At 37.4% G+C, this 27,917-nt stretch overlaps 1 protein-coding gene across 1 annotated transcript in view; it reads right to left on the bottom strand.

Moving 5' to 3' along the window:
* Positions 1-27,917, bottom strand: part of LOC145247429 (kinesin-like protein KIF25) — a 446,897-nt gene that overhangs the window by 156,920 nt on the left and 262,060 nt on the right. Inside the window, exon 8 of the mRNA XM_080109187.1 lies at positions 3,194-3,268. Coding sequence (XP_079965313.1) covers positions 3,194-3,268 — 75 coding nt within the window. The remainder of the gene's footprint in view (positions 1-3,193; positions 3,269-27,917) is intronic.

The raw sequence follows: 27,917 nt of genomic DNA, 5'->3' as shown, positions 1-27,917 counted from the left end.
CCATTATATTCTCTTTGTAGTCATTGTCCATTATTTTCTCTTTATAGTCATTGACCATTATATTCTCTTTGTAGTCATTGGCCATTATTTTCTCTTTATAGTCATTGACCATTATATTCTCTTTGTAGTCATTGGCCATTATTTTCTCTTTATAGTCATTGACCAGTATATTCTATTTGTAGTCTTTGGCCATTATTTTCTGTTTATAGTCATTGACCATTATTTTCTCTTCATAGTCATTGACCATTATATTCTCTTTGTAGTCATTGACCATTTTATTCTCTTTGTAGTCATTGGCTACTATTTTCTCTTTATAGTCATTGACCATTATATTCTCTTCATAGTCATTGACCATTTTTTTCTCTTTGTAGTCATTGACCATTATTTTCTCTTCATAGTCATTGACCATTATTTTCTCTTTATAGTCATTGACCATTATATTCTCTTTGTAGTCATTGACCATTATTTTCTCTTTGTAGTCATTGACCATTATTTTCTCTTTATAGTCATTGACCATTATATTCTCTTTGTAGTCATTGACTATTATTTTCTCTTTATAGTCATTGACCATTATATTCTCTTTGTAGTCATTGACCATTATATTCTCTTTGTAGTCATTGACTATTATTTTTTCTTTATAGTCATTGACCATTATATTCTCTTTATAGTCATTGACCATTATATTCTCTTTGTAGTCATTGACCATTATATTCTCTTTATAGTCATTGACCATTATATTCTCTTTGTAGTCATTGACCATTATTTTCTCTTTGTAGTCATTGACCATTATTTTCTCTTTGTAGTCATTGGCCATTATTTTTTCTTTATAGTCATTGACCATTATATTCTCTTTGTAGTCATTGACTATTATTTTTTCTTTATAGTCATTGACCATTATATTCTCTTTATAGTCATTGACCATTATATTCTCTTTGTAGTCATTGACTATTATTTTTTCTTTATAGTCATTGACCATTATATTCTCTTTGTAGTCATTGACCATTATATTCTCTTCGTAGTCATTGGCCATTATTTTGTCTTTATAGTCATTGACCATTATTTTCTCTTCATAGTCATTGACCATTATTTTCTCTTTATAGTCAGGTGGTCAAGGTCTTGTGGGGACGTATGTTAAAAGCACACAGATGTCTTAGTGTCATACTGTGCTTCTCACAGTCAAATCAACCCCACGTGCACGTTGTGACCAATGCCACGCAGACGGGGCTGTGATGAATGGCGAGTGTCGTATGCCACATAACTGGACCTCCACTGCCTTTTGCTCCAAGGTTCTTTTAACCAAAGGCTAAGGGTGAGGTAATCCTGACAGAAATCTCCAGAGGAGCTTAAGCTCTGTCAGCTGCAGCATACATGACCCACCGGCGTGTGGAGTATTCTCTGGTGCCCAGCAACCTAAGTTCCAGTCATGGATCAAATGGTATGGTGGGTGGAGAGGGCTTCCGTAAACTGTGGTGAAGGCAAGTTCTCTAGGAGAAGGAAAACCCTGATATAAAACCTGCGGCGACTGCTGCTTCCAATGATGTTGACTTGCTCTTCTTTTTGGTTCAATGTGGCAGTTGTTTAGAGAGTGGGATTGTCTCAGTGCAAAGTCTTTCCTTACAATAAAAAGCTTCAAGCACAGGCATTACTTGATATGCAATGAAATACACACTTTGCTATCAATGTGTATCTCGGTAACAAAAAGGTTGGCTTTAGCCTAAAACGGCAAATGGACATTCAATGAGGACTGATGCAAATATGGACGTCAATGGCAATAAGGACTTTGGAACTTCCAGGGTCTGGCCTGGTAAGTGTTTGGGACACCGCAGCTTGGATCCGGTCATCAGTGAATGTGCAAGACTATAAGAAAGTTCATAGAAGTGACCCGGTCATCAGTGAATGTGCAAGACTATAAGAAAGTTCATAGAAGTGACCGCCTGGCACGTGCTGCTAATTGTGCTCATGTTTGCGTCATTTGAGCCAGAGATATATTAAGTAATGGCAATACACGAGAACGAGTTGCTGCCATCATGACGTATCAACTTCGGCTTCTGCATCACCACTGCGTCTACTTTTAATAATTAGGCAAAATTAGGAAAATTGTTTCTCTATATGGCTCTAAACACTTTCTCACATCTAACACTATGTTTTATCTCGAAAAATCTACTATCAGACCATATATAGAGTACTTTTGTCATATTTCGGTTGGTGAATCTCACATTCGAGGATTTTCAATAAAATGGAGACATGTATCTGGAATTATATTGACTCCCACGCTTTCTTATTCACTGCAACTTCTCTCTCACAGACGTGATGTTGTTAGTCTCAGTATTTTTTTTAATAAATACTATAATGGCATGTGATCTTCAGAGATGTCTGATCTATTCCCTGCTTCCTTTGTTCCTTAGCTTCATTTTGATTTGTGGAACTCGTTTCCTGCTCAATGTTTTCCTCCTACCGACCTTTAGACTTTTCAAAACTAAGATCAATACGAATCTTCTGCTATCGTAATAATCATCATTCGCTCTTGTTAGCTCCATACATCAAATAGCTTCACGCCGTGTCTTGAGTTATTCCCATAAAAAAATACAAAGAAATAAAGACGTCACTATCCACTGAGCCAACCATTTATCAACTCTTTGAGTAATTCAACTGTAAAACGCAAAATCTATTATAAGCAACCCACTGGTTGGATTGCTTCATCTATTTCATTGCATATCAACAAATTTGTTTGTTTTGCCACAAACATTATCCAGAAATAGAAGCAAAATATAAAGAATATATTCCTAACATAAAAAGGAAGCCTAAGTCTAACTACCTAGGTAGAATCAAGTACCGACATTTTTGCTATACGTGTATAAACCTAACACTAGCTAGGCAGAATCAAATAGCGTTTTTTTTTTCGTTTTACTTTTGCTGTGTGTGCATAAACCTAACACTTGTTAGAATCAAATAGCGATATTTTTGCTATATGAGCATAAACAACGCTAGCTAGACAGAATCAAATAGCGATTTTTTTCTATATGAGCATAAACTTAACACTAGCTAGACAGAATCAAATAGCGATTTGTTTTGCTATATGAGCATAAACTTAACACTAGCTAGACATTTTTATTTTACTATATAGGCTTAATGTCTGGAATCCAACTGACTTTTCTTTATATAATAAACAAATAAATTAATCCCTTGTACTCACCCATCAAGTAACGATGTTAACATAGGCTGTACTTGGTTGAAAACATCATCTTGATTATCTTTTGGTCCATATACTCTGTGGATATTAAAAAAAAGCAATTCATTGCAATCATTAAAATCAATTCTAAATGTTATCTTCTTCAATAACAAATAAAATGTGCATAACACAAAATAGTATAGGAGTTAATCTAGAATTTTGTGACACAAAGTTTGTATGTAATTTTGTAGAAACCTTTAAAAAATCAACTGAAGAGGTTATTCCTATCCATTTAAGGGCAGAGAAAATTGACTTGGAAACAAAATCGTGGAAACGGAAGTGGAAATACAGAAAAGAGGAAATGATGTCACAGTAAAAGCAGTGACTTTTGTTCAAATTTGGAAATTTGCGCCGGCCCAGATGAGGCAAATGTATAGCGATTTTTTTAAATTTTGATCCATTTTTTACCCCTTAAAACTATTTTAACTGGCTAAAGACCCATAAAAGAACTGTCCGTAAAAAAATCCTAGCCCCTAGCACTGCTCTACGACTTTTAGTTTCAGGGGAGATAGAGTTTGAAAATATGGAGACATACAGACAAACATATAGCCTTTTATATATTAGATTATAAACAGAAAATCTCAGTATCATGAACGATCAAGAATGACATACGTTTTGACGAATATGTAAATTGAAAAGTCTTGTGTTTAACTATCTTTCTTTTTTCTCTATGATGCAATCACAACCATGACAGAGCTATGGATGACTCGTTTTAGTTAACCAACTAATAAAGCGAAATGCGACTCAATAAACCTATTGTTTTCTTCACATAATTCTTGTGGAATTATTTGCCTGTGTTTTAAAAGAAAAAGTGTCCGACTTTCGAGTATCAACTCTCCGATGTCAATAACAAATATAAACAGAGGTGAGACACATGCGGCTAAAGATTGTGTTCAATCATGGGAAGAGAAGCTGAAACCAGATGAAGTTTGTTAATTGCCGAAGTTTGATATGTTCAATTAGTGTCATACCATTAAAGACTAAATGATCATCTCACACTATACACTTTTTTATATATATTTTTGTTCACCTCAAGGAAGACATATTACCACTGAAGTGTAAGGAGCTACCGTGATAGGGTACAGATTTCTAGGATGAAGGCACAACTGGGTAGGGAATAGGTCAGGAAGATGTTTGTTTACATTATTTTTAAATTTTGTATGTATGTACGGTCGGAGAAACATAGAGCAAAGAGGGAATTTTAAAGGTAAGAAGTCTGAAGAAAGAAAATCTCAGTACCTTGGGATATTTACAGTGAAGGGGTGGGATTTGGCAGCTAGTCTGGTGGGTCATAGTAAAGATCAGGAATATTTTCATTTAGAAGGTACAAATGCAGTAAGTTTATTGGAGCACATTATGAAACACGCACAGAGATGCAATATTGCGGTCATGGGACTACAGCTGAAGCCTGGAAGTTAGCGCAGGGCCTATTAGGTTAAAAATTCTTTGCAGAGGCAGAGATTAGTGGTTAATGCACCGGCCCAGATGAAGCAACAGTACTCCATGCATGGGTGAATGTTGGTTTTATAGATATATAGGATATTGTGGCGATTAGACAGTGGCTGATGCTTGGTAGACAGTGTGAGACCTATTAGGTTAGATACTCTTTTTTGTACCCTGCCCAAGAGGGAGAGACTAGTGGTTAGTGCACTAGCCCAGATGAGAGAGAGTTATAATGTAACACCAGTAAATTGTTCTAAAAATATGTCACTCTATTAATAAAAACTGGTTAGTAGATCTAGTTACTGAAATTTTCCTTGACCTTCCAAATAGAAAAGAAGAAAAAAAGCATATACATAGGCTTAACCACCACAACCTTGTCAAGGACATTAACTATGCACTTTACATTACATAACACCGGTGCTATTATTCAATACTTAACAGACTAACATTCTTGCTCCCATTCTCAAAAGAAGAGGTAAGGCCTGATTGCATAGTGGTACCATCGCAACATAATAGATACTTCACTTCAAAAGAGGATGCAATACCTAGGACAATCCTTCCATACAAAAAGTATCATAGTGCTCTGACAACAGAACAAATACTACATTATTCCTTTCTTCAAAGGAGGCTGTAATTCCTGGGAATATTGTCTTATGACAACAGAACCGATATTAACCACACCCCATTTAAAGATAATTAAATCAGTTTTTATCTTTTCATTCATTTACAAATTTAGAATTCAAAGATGGCGTAACTAACGAAAACATAATTGCAACAACTCTTCCGATTTTTCGGATTTTTCATCATGTCCAGTTTCCTTTTATTTTCTTTTAAAGTTAATGAGTTCCTATTTTTCTTATGAGTAAGAGAAGAATAAATTCAAACATTGACATAATAATTACACGAATGATTCTGTTCTACAAAACAGGTGCTGTCAAGAATTGAACATTTTAACATGCTTAAAAAATAAACGGTAAGATGGACAATATTTTGAAATTTGGAATATAAACTTTTGTCATTTATTTGTATATGCTCTGTAGTTATATCGAGCTTCATAAAATAAAAGATTGATAGAAATATAAGGTGAAATACAATTTAATAAGCAAGTTTTTCCATAAATATATATATTTACTAGTAGTCCGCCCGGCGTTGCCTGGTCATAAACGACACATAAATATTATATTTTAATTCATGCAGAATTCTTATTTACTAGCGGGGAGTTGGGTCTCCTGGCTTTGCCCGATCGTAAAATACGCTTTAATATGAAATTTACTTTGTCCAGATTTCGTATATATTATTATAGAGTCGTGATTTCAAAAGTAAAAGTATTTAGTTACCATCAGCAAGAATCGAAATCGCGACTCTAGAATTTAAAGCTGGTGACGTTAGCATTGTACCAACGTGACACACATATGAACTGATTAAAAATAAAAAAGTTAAAATAAACTAAGATGAATGTACAAAATGTATAGCGATTTTTTAAAATTTTGATCCATTTTTTACCCCCTTAAAACTATTTTAACTGGCTAAAGATCCATAAAAGAACTGTCCGTAAAAAAATCCAATCACGTGAGGCCCCTAGCGCTGCTCTACGACTTTTAGTTTCAGGGGAGATAGAGTTTGAAAATATGGAGACAGAAAGACAAACATATAGCCTTTTATATATTAGATTATAAACAGAAATAAACTAGGTATTAAACGTAACGTTAAATTCTCACTTTATATATATATATATATATATATATATATATATATATATATATATATATATATATATATATATATATATAAGTGAAAGTGTCTCTGTCTGTGTCTGTGTACATTTCCCTACGCAATAACTCTATGAATGTTTAGCCTACAGACTCGAAATTTGATATACAAAGTACTGAGATTTGGGAAAATCTATGTGATTGATTTTCGGCCAGAAATTTTGCGATTAAGGGGTCAAAGTTCAACGATTTGACCTTTCAGAACTCTACCAAACTCCTCCGACAATTTTGGGTCTACACACTTGAAATTTTAGGTATAGGTTCCTTGGACATGGATATAACTTAATAATTTGATTTGCGCCCAAAACAATAAATGTTAAGGGGTCAAAAAGGGGTCAAGATTTAAAAAAAATTAGATCTGTGGTCTCTTCCAAATTACTCAGACAATTTCTGGTCTAAATATTTGAAATTTTACATAAAGGATATTCAGAGATAGGGCAAGCTTTTTCATCGGTTTGGGTCGAAAATTTTTAGTTACGAATATATAAATGTATGTATGTATATATGTTTGCATGTCTGCCTTAAACTTTCAATAGAGGCGACGGATTTTACCAAGATCGAGATCATTTTAAAGGTCGACTTTTTTCCATAGAAGATATGAAGTGACCCAGATATCTTAGCTGACAGCTGGGGGTCGGGGGTGAGGGTCGCCGCTGAACGTTGTTCGACCGGGGTGACTAATCACCCCTAATTTGATAATAAGTAGAAACACCTCAGTGCAAATGGGGGTTAAAAACTGGGTAGAGATAAGTTCGAGAGGAGGAGTAGAAATTTATAGGATAAAAAAAAGAGAGGAAAAGAAAAAGAAAGAATAACTCCAAAAAGGCAGAGGGAGGAATTACTGATTTGATAAAAACGAGACGCTTGGCTAATTGGGGTCTTCTTTTCGCTCTGGCAGCTGATCCCTTCCAGTGGACTGACGGTAGATGAAGAACAGAGAACTTGGTAAAGGAAAGAAAACTGCCAGCCCCCTAAGTTGCATGACTAGGCTAGTGTGTAACTATTATTTGTAAAGTCGAAAACAATAATCAATTCTATGTTAAGAAAAACCAATTAAGTTTTGACTTTCTTTTCTTTAATTGGAACGCCGTTGTGAATGCAATATATTTCTCCGACAGCCCAGGTGATGTTTGGAAGCTGATTTGAAAGCGGAACCGGAGAGTGACCGACAATGGAGACGAATTCAACCACTAGTCGAAAACATGAGTGACGATACTCGTATCGGCTACAGGTGCATCTCAACCACGAGCCTATGCACCTGAGCTACCCTGGAGGGGTTACAATTTGGTGCCGATGATCCAGGAGATCTCGTTTTGTTAAGAGACATGCGAACGAATTTCCACGGGCACACGATTTTTTTTCCCCCTCAAAAACACAAAATCTCCCTGTGAGAGAAAGGAAAGAAAATTGGAAAAAAAAAGAAAACGAACGGAAGAAAAGTACACCATTCCTATTTTTTTAAGAGACTCTGGGAGCATAGCCAGCAGAAGGAGCAGACAGTAAGAGACAGGGTAAGTCACCTTTTGGTCCCCTTTTCATTCTTTGCTCAGTTTTGGTGCTCGGTCTATGTTTAGAATTTTTAATTTCAACTTTGCACAGTAGTTTTGTTGCTGGGTGGTAGAAAGAGCGTGAGTAGGAAAGGCGATAGGTTCTTGGTGAGAAAGCGAAGCAAACCACTCAGTGGGGGAGGGATCAGTAGAGACTGTAGATGTACAGATGACGATGGAATGACCACTGTGGGGGAAAGTATACCCTCGTATGGAGGAGATGCGAAGGGAGTAGGGGAATGGATAGCAACAGTAGAGAAAAAGAGACTAGTATATGGTCTGACAGATAGGGAGATGGTTTTGTTGGCCTGTGATGGGGCGACGGGTGTGGCCTCGGAGTTTATAAGCAGGTGTATAGAAGATAACCCAGGCATGGCATGGACCGATTTTCATGATCGGTTAAAAAGAAAGTTTGCCGGCTAAAAGACGATCGTCCAAGCAGTAAGAGACTATCCCGGATAAAGATGGCCACCGGGGAGGATGTAGATGGGCTGGTCAACCGCATGCAGGAACTGGCAATCCTCACATATCTGGTTGCGGAGCACCGGAACATGGCCACCATGCAGGCAATGTTAATCGATGTGATTGTAGATGCATTGTGAGATGAGACGACCAAGATGGAGGTGCTGAAGAGTTGCCCGGACAACCTAGAAGAGGCACACAGGGTGGCAAAAAACCATGCTTGGTTGCAAGGCCCCGTGGTAGAAGCGAAGAGGCGAAAGGCAGAGTGTGTCCAGAGACCAGGCCGAGGGCCAGAGGCATGGGGTATTGGGGAATGAAAACAGAACCCAGAGAAGGGACAGGGGACCCCCGATATAGGTCCTATGATCCCACCCAAGGCAGGAACAGAGCTATATGCTGGACCTGTAAGAGTGAGGGACATCGGTCAAGTGTGTGCCCCACTGTCTATGAGAAGACACCCCGACAGAAGGGGAGAGTCAGAGTGGGCATCGTAAAGACCGAACTGAACGCGTGTCAGAGGAAGGGCAAAAATGACTGCTTCTCCCACAGCCACCAGTCCCACAGGAGAGAACCCCGAAACGGGGGAAGAGGAGAGCCCAGGTGTTCTCTCCACTCACCAAAAAGGGAGAACTCACCTGTAATGTGACGATAGGAGCCACGCAGGTGAAGGCTCTGGTTGACACCGGAGCGCTAATATCTTTGATAGACGTGGACGTCTGTCGGACGGTAGCAGGGAGGAGAAGGTTGTACCCGTCAGGTCTGGAGGTCCGTCAGGTCGACGGTAGCCAGATGTCGGTGGCAGGGAAGGTATGGCTACCCGTACGAGTGGCCAGAAAGAAAGAGAATTTCCCCCTGTATGTGGTATGCGGGCTGTGCAACGAAATAATTCTGAGAAAGGATTGGCTCTGAGCGGGGGGAGCCACTCTGAGTTTTAATCCAGAGACAATAACGGTGAGAGGGGTGGAGATATCACTAGGGGACACGAGGTCCGTCTCCCTTCCTGTGAGAGCTGACAGCAACAGGAAGCTTCCCCCAAGAACGGTCAGGTCCTGTATGGGCAAGGTTGATAGCATCAAGGAACAGGGAGGGAAATTGTCCCAAGTCAACTGGGTAGCGAGGTATAACGTAAATAAGGAGGGAGTAACTCCTACAGATTCAGTGGTTCGAGAATCAGGGACGGTCCGTAAGGCGACGGCCGATAGCACAAATAGGACCAGGAAGGTCAAGAAGAAAAAAGGTAGCGTTTACTAGATAGTTAAGACAGGGTGACCAGGTTTGGATGAAGGAGACGGGTAAAAAGATAAAAGATCCCGGGGGCAGTCAAACGCGAGATGAGGACAGAGTTCCAGACGACTATAGGGGCGACACCGAGCGACGGTTTAAGACAAGAGAGACGACCTCTATAGAGTCTAGAAATATAGAGACGGACAGAAAGTTGGGATGGGAAAATGCAGGGCATGAATTCCACTCCACCAGCTATAGGAGGACACGAAGAGTAGCCGCGACTCGTGAAGAAAAGAGAGTTGACCGGCATTTGGCCGCAGAGTCAGCTAAGGAGTCGAGCGAATGGGGGGAAGATTATCCAATACCTATCTCCTGGCTCCAGCAAATGGGGAGAAGTGAACCGAAGCTGCCGTTGAGGGGAGCAAGGGACTCCCCGTCCCAGGAGTAGTGTGATGTCCTTTCACCAAGGACTAGTGGGGGTGGGTAGGACAGAGACTGAAGTTTAGAGCGATATCTCCTAGTTGAAATGTGATGCAATTGTTTTCTCTGTGGATGCATGGAGGGCCCCCATGTGTGTACACTGTTGGCAGATTGTGTCGCGGACCGACTTTGGAGGTGGCTAAGAACTAAAACGGAAAGCTCTAGGGGGGGGGCGCCTTGAATAACAGAGAAGAGCAATAAGTAATTTAGAAGTATCTCGCAGTGATTAAATTGGCAAACGGAGAGAGTAATTTAGCACGAGAAAGTCGCGTATTGAGCGAAAGTGTCTTGGAGGGATTTAAACTGTCGAATAAGAAAGGCTTGGCCTGAGATTTTCGCAGTTGAAAGAAAACTGTAATATCGTGGGGAAGCAGTTTTGGACTGTCAAGAGAACTACTTGATGTTATCGGCACTTACTTTTGGGAGGAGGCTTAAGTAATTGAATCGCTTGAAGGCGATAGGAAGCGTTTAGGCTACCGATTAAATAGCCTACAAATGTGGTTAAAAAGAGAGAGAGAGAGAGAGAGAGAGAGAGAGAGAGAGAGAGAGAGAGAGAGAGGGTGAATAAATGTGGGAAAGGAAATACAAATTTCATTGATCCTCCGGGAAGTAGAACTGTCGGACCGATTGGGTTATGATTCACGGCAGGAAAACAAAAGGGAAAGACGGTTACCGAATGTTGAACAACGGTCGATGGGATATGAGAAATAGCATCCGACAATGGCGTTGTTTTGAGGTGCCGAAGGAATCGTTGATTTGACTTTTTGCTTTTAGAAAAAGAAAAAAAAGGAAAACTAGCCCCAAGGTGAATTATAAATGCGAGTGTTAAACGAAAGCTAGTGGGAGACGGAAAAAAAATTATACTTGGCCTGAAAGAAGGTCGGAACTGACGGTACCGGTGTTGTACCGATTCTTTTTTTTAAGGCGGATACAAAAGAAATAGAGATATTGTGTTCTCAATGTTATCTGTTCTTTCGATCGCTCCGCTGTAGGGTAGCTATTGACGTAGACATTTTCAGCACCTCAGTCGGATTCGAAACCGACGGTACTGATGGCAATTCGAATTTTGACTGCGTGGCAGTGAGGTAGACTGACCTCGAAGCACTCAGAGATAGATGAATCGCTGTGGAGATGCGACTTGACCACGACATGCTTGGTTCGGGTCCTTGCAGCCACCAGAGTACCACATTTACTCCGTTTTCGTTTCGCTGACTTCGGTCGTTACAGTGTGAATAGGATTGGATTTCATTAGGGCAATCCACTGAGGAGAGATCTGGCAGCCTGAGTAGGCGGTGGTGATATTGCCATGGAGCAGAGCTGCACCCACGATTAGGAAGCCAAGTTGGTCTGGTGACATGTGGTTGGACCGAGCAGGCGAGTAGATACCTAAGGATGAGATATCTCCTCAGCGGGGAAAAAAGAGAGGTTAGGAAGGGACCTACGACTAAGGTCGAATTCTCATCCTTCTCGTTGCGGGAAATGTCCGTGCTACCCATAGAGGGAAACGCTCTCGATGTATTATTTGGGACAGTGTCCGAGGGAGGTAAGAGCAATTAGGAGAAATTAGAAACGATAGAGAGCAATCCGAAAGTGCTGGCACCGTTGGCGAAAATAGTGAGTCTGTGCCAAATGTCACCAGGGTGGAGGTGACCACGGTAAGGGCCAGTGGAGAGGATTATTTTCCAGATGCAGATATTTAGAGAAGAAGTGACCAATATAATTGACGTCAGAATAACAGGACTGTAAGAACTGGACTATCTGGTGCAGACATATGTTAAATTGTTGGCCGTGGCCGGCGGGACAGTCGCTGATATTAATCTCGGAACATGTATGTGCGCAGTTAGATGTGTTGTCATCGGGAAACCTGTCACCCCAGCATAGTGGCCCCAGGAAGGTTGAGAGACGTATTATTGAAAATACAGGTTGAGCTACTGCGTGATTTAGGGTGGCCTGTGGACCTCGTTGGATAGGTACTGCAGTGCTATGTTGCACTAGGGGTGCGTCAGAGAACTATGTCATGTCGGTGAACAGAACCTAAAAGGGGGTGAGGATATGGTTAATATAGTGGCCTGGGATAAAACATAGAAAAAGGTGGGGTAAAACTAAGACACGGACAATACGAGCATCTGAGTGAAGAGGGGATGCCAATTAGTGCACCATGTCTAGATCAAAACAGAGTACAAGAGCTGCAGTCTCCGATAGAGGAGACCGAGGCCCAGGTGGGAACAACACCTGCAAAAGAGATATCCGAGATGGTAGCCGAAACAATGGCACCTGCTGTTAAGGTTGGACATTGTCAGGAAATGAAAAACAAAGAAGAAAAAGGGACCTACCAGAAAGATGAGGAGAATGATGCGTAAATGTAAGAGGTGGGAGGAACCTCATTTTTGTAGGAACTGAAAGACATTTTCATTGCATGCTTAGTCCCTAATCGAATTGTCATTTCTCCCGTCATCTGATCTAAAATACACATACATGCACACACACAAACACAGAGAAGGGGAGACGACGAAAAAAAAAGAACAACTGTTGATGTTTGGTTGACATATATATGAAGACTCTTGGACTTTCGAGTGAACAATTATCCTTTTTTTTCTTTTTTTTTTAATTCTCATTTGATTCTTTTTTTTTGTTTTTAGAGTATGAGGGCTGGCTGGCAGATTGTGATTTTCGGTTGTTTTATTACTGTTTTTTTTTTCTCTCTCACTATATCACCCTCCTTCTCACACCAGAGACAAGTGATCTGAGAACTTGAATATTCCTGTTATGGACTGTCCGAGCACGGGGTTAGGGCTCGGGTGTCATTTACAAAGTAAAGGACAAAACAGGTAAGGAACGAGATGTAACCCGATGGGGACCGAGCCATGCCGAGTGACCTTGCTAGTCGACACGAATTCAAAGGAATTCGCACGGCTGAATTCTAATGATGATGATGATGGTGATGATGATGATGATGATGTTTTGAGATTGTTTTAAACAGAAATGTCTATGGGATTTTGTCAGAAAGAAAAAAAAACAAATAATTGTTTTTTATCTCATTGTCGTTATATATCTGTTAACAACGAAAATGTTTTTAAAACCTCTGTTGAGCGATATGAAGAGACCCAGATATCATAGCTGACAGCTGGGGATCGGGGTGAGGGTCGCCGCCGAGCGTTGTTCGACCGGGGTGACTAATCACCCCTAATTTGAAAATAAGTAGAAATACCTCAGTGCAAATGGGGGTTAACAATTGGGTAGAGATAAGTTCGAGAGGAGGAGTACAAATTTATAGGATAAAAAAAGAGAGGGAGAGGAAAAGAAAAAGAAAGAATAACTCCAAAAAGGCAGAGGGAGGAATTACTGATTTGATAAAAACGAGACACTTGGCTAAACGGGGGTCTTCTTTTCGCTCTGGCAACTGATCCCCTTCCGTGCACTGACGGTAGATGAAGAACAGAGAACTTGGTAAAGGAAAGAAAACTGCCAGCCCCCTAAGTTGCATGACTAGGCCAGTGTGTAATAATCAATTCTATGTTAAGAAATTCTATGTTAAGAAAAACCAATTAAGGTATCGGCTACAGGTGCATCTCAACCACGAGCCTATGCACCTGAGCTACCCTGGAAGGGTTACACAGGTGATTTCATAGATTTCGATGACAATAAAAATATAGGGCAACATCGGGTTTTCCTATATATATATATATATATATATATATATATATATATATATATATATATATACATATATATATATATATATATATATATATATATATATAGGAAAACCCGACGTTGTCCGAAATTGAATGATGATCAACGAATATTTCACACTCCTATATTTTTATTGTCATCGAAATCTGTGAAATCGCCTGGGAGGAAGCTTCGCATGCCTCCATGCAGATATATATATATATATATATATATATATATATATATATATATATATATATATATACATATATATATATATATATATATTTATATATATACATACATACATACATATATATATATATATATATATTATTCAAACACTACCGTGTTTGAATATATGGTTAACTGGCAGTTTTAGTCATTAAGAACTGCTTTAAAGCTTCACCGTTCACTAATTTTTCGACCAAATTTCAAACAATTATTACAGTTTATAGACCACCTTCTCAGCGATATTGTGAAAAAAAATTCCAATTTTCGTTCAGTAAAACAAATTTTATGATGAATTTCCTGGTGTTCAAAATCGTAAAAATATGTAAGGAGGTGAGCAACGCTTTTAATGATTGGTTTCCATCGCAACCACGTCGCTTCAGCGACTACTGTTGTTACTAATTCACTGCTGTAGCGGAAAGAGAAGTAACAAGTGGAACAGAGAGAATGAAAGCATGAAAGGGAGATAATTGGAGGGATTTTATTGAAAGCAGACGAGTTATGTACATGGAAAAGTAAAGGACTACTTGCTAAAACTGGAAAAGGAAAGGACAAGGTATTCTCGTAAAAAAATATAATAAATTTATAAGTTAAAATATTGGAGCATCGATATTTTTTTAAATTCAATTCATAACATTATATAATCAATTCTTAATGCGGAAATATTTTAAGTTATAAATTTATTATATTTTTTACTAGAATATCTTTTCTTTTCCAGTTTTAACAACAACTCGTCCTTTACTTGTCGGTGTTTAAGCTTACCCATATTACTTTTCGTGCACGCATATTCTATTGCAATATATATATATATATATATATATATATATATATATATATATATATATATATATATATATATATTCAAATTGTAATTTTAAAACTAAAAATATAAATATTAATACAAATATTTATAGATTAATTTTATCCGAATAAAAATGCTCAATATTCGAGACGGAACATGGAGTTGGAATTTTGCAAATTATGATTTACAACATTTTTAGTTCATAAACAAGGAATACAAGATAAAGTTAATTATTTCCTTATTTCATGCAGTTTCAAAAACTTGACCATAAATATAAGTGTTTAAGAAGGGTGTTAGCAATGTAGTATACCGGGATGGTGAAGTGACATGACACATGAACAAAAACAAATAAACGAAGGTCACATTTAGATTGTAAATATTAGCAGGTCTGTGTTTAAAAATCATTGACGTATATGCCAGTAAATTTACTTACTGTTAAATATAGCCGTGGTGGTAAAATATCTTAGATAATTTCGAGAGATAACTCTCTTTTTCAAAAAGAAAACAAACAGAATTTATGTCATAAAATAGAACATGGCAAACAAATTCAGGACATGAATAGCATTTATACATGTCAAATATAATTAAAACTATATATATATATATATATATATATATATATATATATATATATATATATATATATATATATATATATAAATAATCTTTCAAAGGAGCGACTTAATGCATGGATTTTGCGTGCAAGGGAGCAAAATCTCTCCATCATTTAAGTAAGTTATTTTATATACAGCGACGGCATTTCCATGCTATTACTATAGCTAATAAAAAAAAAACACTAATAAAATTAACTTAATATTCAAACGATAAAAACCATACATATTTACAGGAAAGCCTTCATAACCCAATGGTAAAATACCAAACTACTGACAATGTCGTTGTGGGTTCGATCTTTGCCAAAGCCATGCTGATAACTGGTCGTTAGCAAAAACGCGCATCCATGGATAACTTTTATGTACGTAATATATATATATATATATATATATATATATATATATATATATATATATATATATATATATATATATATATAGTAAAGCTATACAAGTTTACTAGGTCAAAAAAATAAATATATATATATATATATATGCCCTAGTAAACTTGTATAGTTTTACTGATTGTATGATTTTGAACTCTAACTTTATCAGCACCTGTTCTGCTTGTTGTCACCATGAATCGACTTTCCTTTGATATCTTCAAGCATCAAAAGAAATCTACAGTTCACCGACATGAAAGAGATTGGAAGCTGTATAAAGAATCGGTCCAATTCGCAAACAACACCAACACCTAACTTTAAGAACGTTGCACAAACACGAAAAATATTCTCTTAGATGTGTCCTCCCATTTGCACAGGAAGTTTCATCCATCAGTCTGTCTGTCACGTTACAAGATTAAATTTGAAATCGCTTTTTCTTCATCGATAAACGCGCAGATTGAATGGACGCATCTTTAGAATGGTTTCGTCCATGATTTAAGTCAGTTAACATTGTTCATATTCAGTAGTTTTGTTGGTCTGTCACACTCAAGTTTGAAATAGCATTTCTGTTAGTCTGTCAAGTGTGTAAGTATGAAATAAAATGTTGGTGGTCTTTCTTGCTTAAGTTGGAAATAGAATTTACATCAGTCTGTCACGTGCTTACGTTTGAAATAAAAGGTTGGTGGTCTGTTACATACAAATTTGAAATAGTTGGGTTTTTTTATCTGTCTTCCTTAAGTTTGAAACACAATTGACGTTAGTCTGTCCCGTTTAAATTTGAAAAAAAAAAACAACATATTAGTGGTTTTTTTTAAATTAGTCTGTTATGTGCTGAAGCTAGTATTTTCTTCAGTCTGTTCTGCTTAAGTTTGTAAATAGAATTTACGTCAGTCTGTTTTGCTTAGGTTTAAAATAATATTTTACTTCGCTCTGTTTTGCTTAAGTTTAAAACAAAATTTTGGTGGGTCTATCATGAATTTTTTTTTCGCTCTGTCTTGCTCAAGTTGAACATACGATTTACATCAGATTGCCACACTTAAGTTTGAAATAGTATTTCATCAGTCGGTTATGATTCTGTTTTTTGCCACACTTAAGTTGGAAATATCATTTTTAGGTTCGTAAACACATCTATATAAGACGTTCTATAATGAGAATCTTAAAGATAGGCTTAGATCTGATCCTCGGATGTTGACAACAGTCAATTAAGAGCGTTAGTCGAAGCCAATCCAAGCACAACTGTCTGAGAACTTGCTTCTGAATTAGACATAACGTATATGACGATTCCCAACAACTTGAGAGAGATTGGAAAAACAAAAAATTTCATAAATAGGTGCTTCACAAATTGAACGACAACCAAAAGGAACGCCGTTATGAAGTCTCATCTTCCCTTTTTTACGCAACAAGAACGACCCGTTTCTCGACTTGCGATGAAATGTTGGATCTTTATGACAATTGGCGATGCTCAGCTCAGTGGTTAGATGCCGATGAAGCTCCACGGCACTTCCTGAAACCGGAGTTGCTTCAAAAGGTCATGACTGTTTGGGGGACTGTGATCAGTCTCATCTATTACAGGTTTTTGAAATGCAGGTAAAACCATTACAGCGGCGAAGCACTCTCAACAAATGAATGAAATGCATCAGAAACTTCGACAACAACACCCAACATTAGTCAACAGAAAAGGCCCTATTCTTCTCCACAACAGTGCCCGACCGCACGTTGCTAAACCGACCCTGCAGAAGTTGAACGAATTGGACTACGAAACTCATCTGCTATACTCTCCAGACCTCTCACCTACAAGTTTTTCAGGCATCTCGACAGCGTTCTGCGTGATAAATTCTTCAAAAACGTAAGTGATGTCGAAAGTGCCTTCAAAAACTTCATCGCCACCAGAACGCAAGATTTTTATGTTACTGACATAAATACACTTGTTTTGTGTTGGCAAATGTATGTTGATTCTGATGGTGCTTATTTCGATCAATAAATTTTTGTTTGAGCCGAGATATGTTCATCTGAATTTAAAAAGTACAAAAAAAAATCAAGATTTTTGTCGATGTAACCTCTGACCTTCTTCAGATGTATCTTATCAAACTCGGGAATCTTTCTGTCGAACTCGGCATAGAATTTCAAACAGAACTCTTCATTTAATCCACGAGAGTAGCTATGTCTAAGTAAATCGTAATTGTAGTTTGAGTGTTGCCCGCATCGAGGATTGAACTTTCAACCTCCGAAACAGTATAACTTTGCTACTGAATTTTACTCAGTACTCTATCCATTATGCTACGAGTCCTTGCAGACAATTATAGTATGAACCGTTGTGAAAATGAGAAAAGCTGAGAACAGTGGTTCGAAGAATACAAATGATCCGAATAAGCAATCCTCATCTCAAAAATTGAGAAACAATGTCGCAAAAAGGTGGGCTTCACTTTTTAAAAGGGAATATGGCAGAATTACTCAAAGGCTAAGATAAACAAAAAAGAAAAGTCTTTGTTGTCCACAATATAGATTCATTAGATTCTGTTGACTTTTATGGAGACAGTGATATGCCCAGGGGAGGACAACTCGAAAAACACAATGTAAGTGTGTGTAAGATTTTAATTAACTCTTTCAGTCGTAGTTATTTTGATTTTATTTATTTCGTTTTCTTGCTATGATTTTAAACACACCCAATAAGCAACACAACGTGTGGAAACTTAATTCAGACAGATAGATTATTGGCACTCAAAGAATTAAGACACCCAGAAATTTAAAGTAACACAATTTGAAGGAAACTGATATTTAAAAATAATGATATTTGTCCAAACTCCTTCTTGACAACTCCCACTTTCAACTACAATCTTCACCGACCTTTCTCAATGCCTCTCTCTCTCTCTCTCTCTCTCTCTCTCTCTCTCTCTCTCTCTCTCTCTCTCTCTCTCTCTCAGCAATTGCACTCTGCTTTCCCCTTCATTCTTTTTCATGGCAGTCATTGTCCTCATATGCAAATTAATGCCATACATATATTAATAAACTAAGATTTAATAATAATAATAATTCTGATTTCGTTTATGAACGTCTCTCTGGAAAGGGATGGGATTCATTTCAAGAGGATTTCCCTTAATCCCGGCTTCAAACCAGGAGCTTCAAAGATCAAGGGTTCTCCTAAAGATGTTGGTGGTACCTATAATTGCAGAGGTTTGAAGGCCGCCTAAAATATCGGGGATTTGTAGTTTTTTCAATTGTCCTTCCAGACAACTTGATACTACTCCTAGTGTACCAACTATAACCGGGATTATTTGTGTTTTAACCCCGTGTATACGCCTTATCTCCAAGGCCAATGGAGCATAATTGCTTCACTTCTCATTCTCCTTCTCTCACACATTCCCAGGGTACTGAGAAATCTACAATCTGCCAGTTTTTTGAGACCGTTTAAATGACGACCAAATCCGGACGATTATGTTCCAATTGCTTGGTCGTTATGACACTTTTGTCCCACCATACCTCTACCTTGTCATCTTCACTTGTTCTCACTTCATCAAGCACCTCCTCAAACCATTTTCCAGCACACTTCACCCCAACCCTCTTACACACCTCCCAATATATCCGGAGTCCAATGCAATCGTGTCTTTTGCGGTACTCTCTCTGAGCCAGTCCACTACACCCTGCTGCAAGGTGTGCAATTGACTCTGAGGTCTTACCACAAATCCGGCATTCTGCAGCAACTTCCTCTCCTAGAACCACTTTTTTGAACAATCGTGTTCCTAATGCCTGCTCTTGTGCTGCACAAACAAAAGCTTCAGTGCTCTTAGCCAGATACCCAGCTCTAAGCCATTGCCATGATTTTTCATCAGCCACTTCTGCTATATCTTGGAAGAACCTTCCATGCATTTTCTTCCTAGCCACTTCCTCTGCCCTTTCTCTATCCATACGTTTCACATAATCAGCCTTGGTCTCACATACCTCCACTTCATTGGCCACAACCTTAAGCATCCACTCCTCACTTCTAACCACATGCTCCTTCAATGACATCTCGGTTCTAACACAATCTTTTACACTTTTCAATCCTCTCCCACCATCTTTCCTCTTTTGATACAGCCTTGCTACGCTACTTCGAATGTGAAATATACCAAACATTGCTAAAACTTTTCTTGTTTTGATATCCATAGCATGCAAATCCTTGTCAGACCATTCTAAAATTCCCGCACTGTATCTCAAAACACTGAGTGCCTATGCATTTACTGCTTTCATTAGGTTTCCTCCATACAGTTTCGACTTTGCAATTAGTTTCACTCTTCTAAGATACTCCTTCCTGACTTTTTCCTTCATTTCTCTGTTCATGATGCCTACACCCTCCAACACTCACAAATACTTATACCCTGTATCTTCTATTTCTTTCAGGAGTTCTCCATTTGGCAGCACTATTCGATTCGAATGAACTTTTACTCCTCTTTTCATCACCAGCACCGCACATTTACTAATCCCAAACTCCATCCCAATGTCTTCTGAGTATGTCCCCACAAGTTATACCAGTCTCTCCATTTCCTTTTCATTTCTACCGAATATTTTCAAATCATCCATAAACATGAGATGGTTGAGGTGTCTGCCACCAGATCCAAAGTTATACTCCAGTTTTTCTCTCTTCAAGAGGACGCTCACTGGCATCATTATCATTACAAAAAGAAGTAGAGATAACGAATCTCCTTGAAATATCCCACGTTTAATGCCAACCTGCCCCATCTCCTCTCTGTTTGCTGTCAGCACCGTTTTCCATTGAGCCACACTTGTCTCCAAAAGCCCTACTATATTCTCAGCAATCTTCATCATAAATAGTGTTTCAGGTATCCATGAATGAGGAACCGTGTCATAAGCTTTTCTGTAATCGATCCATGCTACGCTCAAATTCCTCTTCTTCTTCTTCTTCTTCTTCTTCTTCTTCTTCTTCTTCTTCTTCTTCTTCGCATCCTGCATTATTGCTTTATCAATTAGTAGTTGCTCTTTAGTACCTCTCGAGCCTTTCCGGCACCCCTTTTGTTCGTCAGGAAAAACATCATTACTCTCTAGATGTTCATAAATTTTCTCTGCAAATATTCCAGTCAACAGTTTCAACATCAATGGCAGACATGTAATTGGTCTATAATTATTATTATCTGTTCTTTTTGCAGGATCTTTCCTAATCAGTGTTGTTCTTCCCTTCACAAGCCAATCAGGGACATCTCCCAACTCTACAACCCTTTGCAGAGCAGCAGCTATAGGTGGATAAAGGCATGGAAACTGTTTAAACCAGAAGCCCATCACTCCATCTGGACCAGGTGCCTTCCAGTTTGTCATCCTTCGTATGGCAGCCTTAACGTCATTGATGTTTATCTCAACGTTCTTCATCTGCTGCATTTCTGATAGCTTTTCTCTGACCTCTCCCAAGCAGCTAGCCTTCTCATTATATCACCCTTCGACAGACCAAATCCTACTCCAGAACTTCCTTGCATCTTTTGCATTTGGAGTGTTGTTATTTCCCGCCTGTTTACTACCATTTAATTCTTTATACAGCTGAGACTGATTGTTCCGGAAAAGGTTGTTCTGCCGAAATGCAACACTTTTTCCAACAAAGTTCCTAATTTTCATACCACCAGTGTGGACCTTCTCTTCCAACATTGTTAGAACGTTCATCGTTCCTTGTTCCAGCAATCTATACTTCCTTTCAAGCTCGTCCTTGGCTTTCTGTCCTAGTTTAACTCCTTTTCTTATTTCTTCGATTCTACCAATGTCTTTCGGCCACCGTTTAATACTTTCTTCAAGACGCCTCTGTCAGTGTGGCCTTCTATCCTTCATTTCTCCCTTTTTCTTCTGTATTAAGCCAAGACGATTCGCAATAACGTATGACGCTGCATACAGATGCCTGTTAAGTTCCGTAATCGATATGTTCTTTCTTATGATGTTGTGAATTACTCCTTGAATTATTTTTACCTCGTTTTTCACCTTCCGCCTATCACTACTCTTCATACTTGGAATCTCTATGATATCGTCCCTAAGAAGAACCTCTCTTAACTTCTGAAGTACTTCTTTTTCTACAGAAGTCAAAGTTCGAACTTCATCACCACTTCTCCATATATCTGATCCTTTCACTAGCTCGATTTTCTCAGAGTTAATGATCTCATCTGCCTTAGATCCTTCAAACTCTTTCTCATTACTTCCCCTAACCATAGGATTCCATACCTCCTCAGTTGTCCGCCTCCCATCATCGCTTATATTTCTGCACTTCCACTCTCTCAGTTCTTTCATCAATTTTACTTTCGTTATTCATTTCATTCCTAACCATCCACTCAATCTCTTCTCTTGCAATTACTGAAAGTAGGTTGTTATTTTTAATTTGTTTTAACTGGAATAACAAACTCGCGACACTTCTAGCTCCTCCTCCTCCTCTCGATTCCCATTCTTCCTTCACTTTTTGGATATATCCACCAGATTTGGTAATTCCACTTCTTACAAAGCATTCCCACAGTACTCTTCTTTCCTCATCCGTCCAATAATAATAATAATAATAATAATAATAATAATAATAAATATTCATCCAAACTCCTATTGCCAACTCCCGATTTCAAATTTAATCTTCATCGACTGTTATCTCTCTCTCTCTCCCCCCCTCTCTCTCTCTCTCTCTCTCTCTCTCTCTCTCTCTCTCTCTCTCTCTCTCTCTCTCTCAACTGTCCAAAAAAGACTCCTCTGTACTTTCGTCTTTTTCACAACTGTAACTGTCCTCATATGCAAATTAATACCATATATATATATATATTAATAAACTGTCCATAGACGAAAGTTTTTCTTTTCTCTTTCCTTTATTGATTCCGTACTCCGACAGGATAGACAAAGGTGCCGTCGCTTGTGTAAGTCACGTTTTGCATTACTTTCGCCACACTTTTTATAAATATTTTTTTTATTTGCAAAGAAACAGCCCATTTTTACACGCCTTCTTTGACTTTTATCTAGACACAGAGGTACCATCACAGGAATTCCACTGAGGCATTCGGTTCTTGACATTGTTACTTGGTTACGACAATGAACGCCATTCCTACATCTCTCTTTCTCATAAATTGCTTATCATTTATTTTCACATGGATAGACTGGGTCGCGCTTATCTGACAGGTGGAGGGTACATGTTTGACAGCTTACCTGGCTGCAGTTTCTGACTGACAGTACAAGAGTCATAACTCTTAGGTAGCGATAATGACAGCTGCTCTATCATCAGTTGTATAATATCGAGATTATTGTAATGCCATATTGCCCATATAAAGAGGCCCTGCACCTATCTCCAGTGGCCTTTTCGCTAAGCCAATACTCATTAAATATCATAAAAAGGATTTTTTATAAAGACTTTCAAATCTCAAGAATATTTTATGGATACATTCAAATGTTATAAATTGGAATCCTCAGCCAGTAAGCAGCGACTAAGTTAACTAATGTTAGTATGGCAAAAAGCAAACAGAAACGTACCCGCAACAAGTGGCATGATTGAAACAGAGGCCAAAGATCAGTCCACTCTCTAGACAAAACGTGCTAGAAATGCAAGTGTCAAATGATACAATGCTACAAATGGCGTCACATGGTCGAGTGAGAGAGCAGAGAGTTTCTATTTACTCTCTTTCAGGAAGCGTGAGAATGTAATGATCTAAGCTGATGTTACCGACGCCTCTACTCGTCTGTGTCTCTCAGCTCCTAACTTTACAAATAAGTCAGATGGAATTAATTTTAACTCTCTCTCTCTCTCTCTCTCTCTCTCTCTCTCTCTCTCTCTCTCTCTCTCTCTCTCTCTAAATAATAAAACCTTTAATAACTCAGCAAGTCTCCATTGTGTTTTTACGCATGATTAGTTGTTCGTTTTAGTTAATTAGAAGATCGCTGACCATGAGACGACACTGCTATGCAGGAAACATGGTGAAAACGTACATGTGCAAACTTGGGCGCTTATGAAACCAACCATGTGCAATATCACCGTTTAACGTAAAATGTCACACAAATACACAAAATGCAGAAGATTTTTGCCGATTTCTTTCGTATATTCGAATAATTAAAAGAATATTCAAATATACAGATGTATTTATGGACACGTGCGAATACGAAGAATACTACTATGAAAGTCTTCATAGAGACTTTAGATAACAATTGGAAAAGGTTTATATATTCTTTTATAATATTTTATAAAAACTCTTATAAAAACATTATGATATCCAAAAAACTTTTATCTTTTATAGGTACCTTTTAGATATGGTTTTATAAAGAGCTTTAGATTTACAGAAAATGTATTTGGACGCATCCAAATATATATTATAAAAATGATTCCTTTAAAAATCCAGACGATGAATATTGTTAAAAATATCCAGAAGACGTGCATAGACACCTAAAGAAAGTAACCGAAAACGTTCATCTGTTCAGAAGACTTTTATAAACACATTATAATTTCCAGAAGACTTGTATAGTATATTCAGATATTAAATAAAAATTATAAATATTTTCAAATCTCAAGAAAATTGTTATATATAAAGAACTTGAGATACACAGTAGATGTATGTGTTACCAGACTTTTTTTGTATGGGCACTTTTATTAATAGTACAAATATGAAACTCTAATCCCCTTCGAAGTAATCTTCTCTGGCTGCAATGCACTTGTTGTACGGCTCCAACCACTTCTGGAAGGCCCCATGGAAGTCCTCTTCTATGAGTATGTCAATGACCCTCGACGCAGCCTCCTCCATCTACTCAATTGTCTCATAGGTTTTCCTTGAGCTTAGGGAATAACTAAAAATCACAGGGAGCAAGGTCTGGACTATAGGGAGGGTGAAGAACCGGCCTGTTGGCCATAACAACGGGTTTCTTTCTTATCTTCTCTGAACACACTTGAGACAAACTTCACGCAAATCTTCCACATCTTCAGTTCCTTGCGAATAATTGTGTGTACAGTTCCCACACTGACATAAAACTGTGTATGTATTGTCCCTATAGATACACGACAGTCCTTATCCATTAAATTCTTTATTTGGTCAATCAACTCTGGTGTTCTGACTTCCTTACTCCTCCCACGCATCTCATCATCCCTTACAGACTCCCTTCCTTGAATCTCTTATGCCATTCAAAAACCGATGCTCGATTCATGCAAGATGTTCGGAAAGCAGTCTGAAGCATTCCATACGTTTCTGTGGCATTTTTCCAAGTTATAAACAGAATTTTATTGCATATTGGTCTTCTAAAATATCCTCATGTCCAGATTGCAGTTTTGAAATTTACCAGCTCTGACAATCAGGGTGTATTTTAATTCCTGATGCAGCTGTTCATTTAAACCTGAAATCATGAAAACTGGTCAGTCATTTTATAAGATGTATAGCAATACCATATTGAATTTTCCAGGGTCTACGACAATTTTAAATGCCTGTACAAACAAAATCTGGAAACTTATTTAAGGCACCTCCTATCATTGCTCACTATCTGGGTTTGAGCATATTGGAGATCGAAATAACAAACTACCGCATAAAAAGCAATTCTCTTTGTGTAACCAAATGGAGCTTAGGTCGTTTGGATAATTTAATTTTTTCATCTTATCTTATCAACAGCCAAATAGCGTAACAGTTGTCTGGGCGGTCGAGTTTTAATCCTGGCTTGAGGTTGTTGCTAGTCTTATGAGCTGTGATACAGCGTAACAGTACTGTATGTGGATGACTATATATATATATATATATATATATATATATAGAGAGAGAGAGAGAGAGAGAGAGAGAGAGAGAGAGACACAGAGAGAGAGAGCGAGTGAGAGAGAGAGAGAGAGAGAGGATAAAGATTAATAATTGTAAATTATAAATCAGTTTTAAAAGGAGAAACAAAGCTAACAAATCAAAATCTCCTTTTGAAACTGATTCATAATTTACAATTATTAATCTTTATCCTCAATTTTCATATAGCTCTAGGATAAATATGTCTATTGAGCTTATTATATATCTACGGTACTATGAACAATGTTGCTTTAAAGTATTAATATATTAAATTACACTGTGCTCTTCTAGACTTCCGGTCTAATTTCCTATATATATATATATATATATATATATATATATATATATAAAGAGAGAGAGAGAGAGAGAGAGAGAGAGAGAGAGAGAGAGAGAGAGAGAGAGAGAGATTCTACCAAACTAATCCGCCAATTTTGGATCTAAACACTTGAAACTTTAGATGAAGGTTACCTGGATATGAGTAAAACTTTTTAATATATATATATATATATATGCACATAAAGTTATGAACAGTACATAGGACCTGAACAAAGCCGGGCTGAATTGTTAGTATATATGTAAATAAATAAATATATATATATATATATATATATATATATATATATATATATATTATGATAATAATATATATATATGAAAATTATATATATCTATATATATAAAAATGTAAATTTGGTTCGTTCCAAACGAATAAAACCATATTTCTACGTTACCAATTTATTTGAAATTTTCAGACAACCCATCTTTAGAGTCGAGGCATGTTTTTATGTTGTTAAAATAAATTTACCTCGCGAATTATTAAAATATTAAATAAAATAAATATATTTTTTTAACCGTGGTGCGAATCTGTTCTGTTGATAAAACTGAACTTCCGGTTCGATTCATTTCACAGCCATGAATTGACGAAAGATTTCATTTTCTGTTTAGTAAGTAAAAAAAAAAAAAAAAACATAATTCATTTGTTTATCTTCCAAATTTTTTAATTTACACATTTTTTCTTTATTATATGAGGCAAAAAAAAAAGTTTGTCGTTTGCTTTTTGAGTTTTCTTTTTTTTTTCGATATAAGATTGGTTGGAATAAAAAAAACACGATTTAAAAAATAGCGCGGATCACTCTCTGCATTAGCACCGAAAAATGTTACTAAACATTTATTAATAATTTCTCACTTTTACAAACATTTGATTTTTAATTTCTTTTTAAATGACGACTTTTATCGACTTTTTTTTTTAAATATCGCCCCCAAATGGTGTTTATTAGCCCCCCCTCCAAAAGTGATGTTTATTCCGGAAGCTGTTCTTAAGATTTGGAGGTTGGGGGGGGGGTGATTCCAAGGTGGACCTAATCTAAAATAAAAAAAAACAAGTTTTTAATGCGCACATAAGCAACTATTTTTTTATTAACTTTTTTTTTTTTACTTTTTTATTTAAAAATTAGTAAATTTCAATGAATGCAATAATAAATCATTTATCATTAATATGTGTTTTTGGTTTTGTGTTGAATGAAACTTTTTTTTTTTCATTACAACAATAATGAACCAATTTAAATCTTCCGGCATGCGTTTAAGGGTTACGAAATTATCAATAAATCGTTTAGTTACTAAGCCAACGTCAGTAAATAAAAAAAATGTTACGTTCGCATGCATTAGCCTTGACTAGGGGGGGGCTAAGGGAGCGACCATTAAATAATTATGCTGGTCGCCATGGAACTTAACGCCCAAGGAGTACCTAAAGTGGCACTTATGCACTTATGTTATCGTGCTATTTTTTAAAATAGTATTTTCATGTTAAATTCAAATTTTACAATATGTTTTTCTTTTATTAATTTGTTAAGTGAAAGTATAGATAACCCGGTCGGTTTCTAATGTGATGAATATCTAGCCCCCCCCCCCAAAAAAAAGGGTACTCTGGATAATAACAAAACATTAAAATTGCCTCAGTCTCGAAAGATTTCTTATTTACTGAACGAGGAAACAAACGGTGAAGTGTAGTTCACCTTCTGTTTCTCTCCCCCTCTCTCTTCCTCTCTTAATATCTCTCTCTATCCATCTCTCCCTTTCCCTCTATCAATCTATCTTTCTCTCTATATCACCCTCTCCATCTCTCTTTGAGCCCCTTTCTCTCTCTCTCTAACTCCCTCTATCTCTCTCCTTTCCTCTGTCTCATCCCTCTCTGTTTCTAACTCTCCCCCTCTCTCTGTTTATCAATCAATCCCTTTATCTCTCTATCTCCTTCTCTTTCTCTATTTTCCTCTCACTTTCTCTTTCCTATCTATATATCTTCCTCTCTATCTGTCCATCTCTAATCCCTCATCCTATTT

The sequence above is a fragment of the Euprymna scolopes genome, chromosome 25 (genome assembly GCF_053919585.1).
Source record: "Euprymna scolopes isolate OS-2025 chromosome 25, ASM5391958v1, whole genome shotgun sequence".
Classification (NCBI taxonomy): Eukaryota; Metazoa; Mollusca; class Cephalopoda; order Sepiida; family Sepiolidae; genus Euprymna; species Euprymna scolopes.
This window is presented reverse-complemented; position numbering and strand designations above follow the sequence as displayed.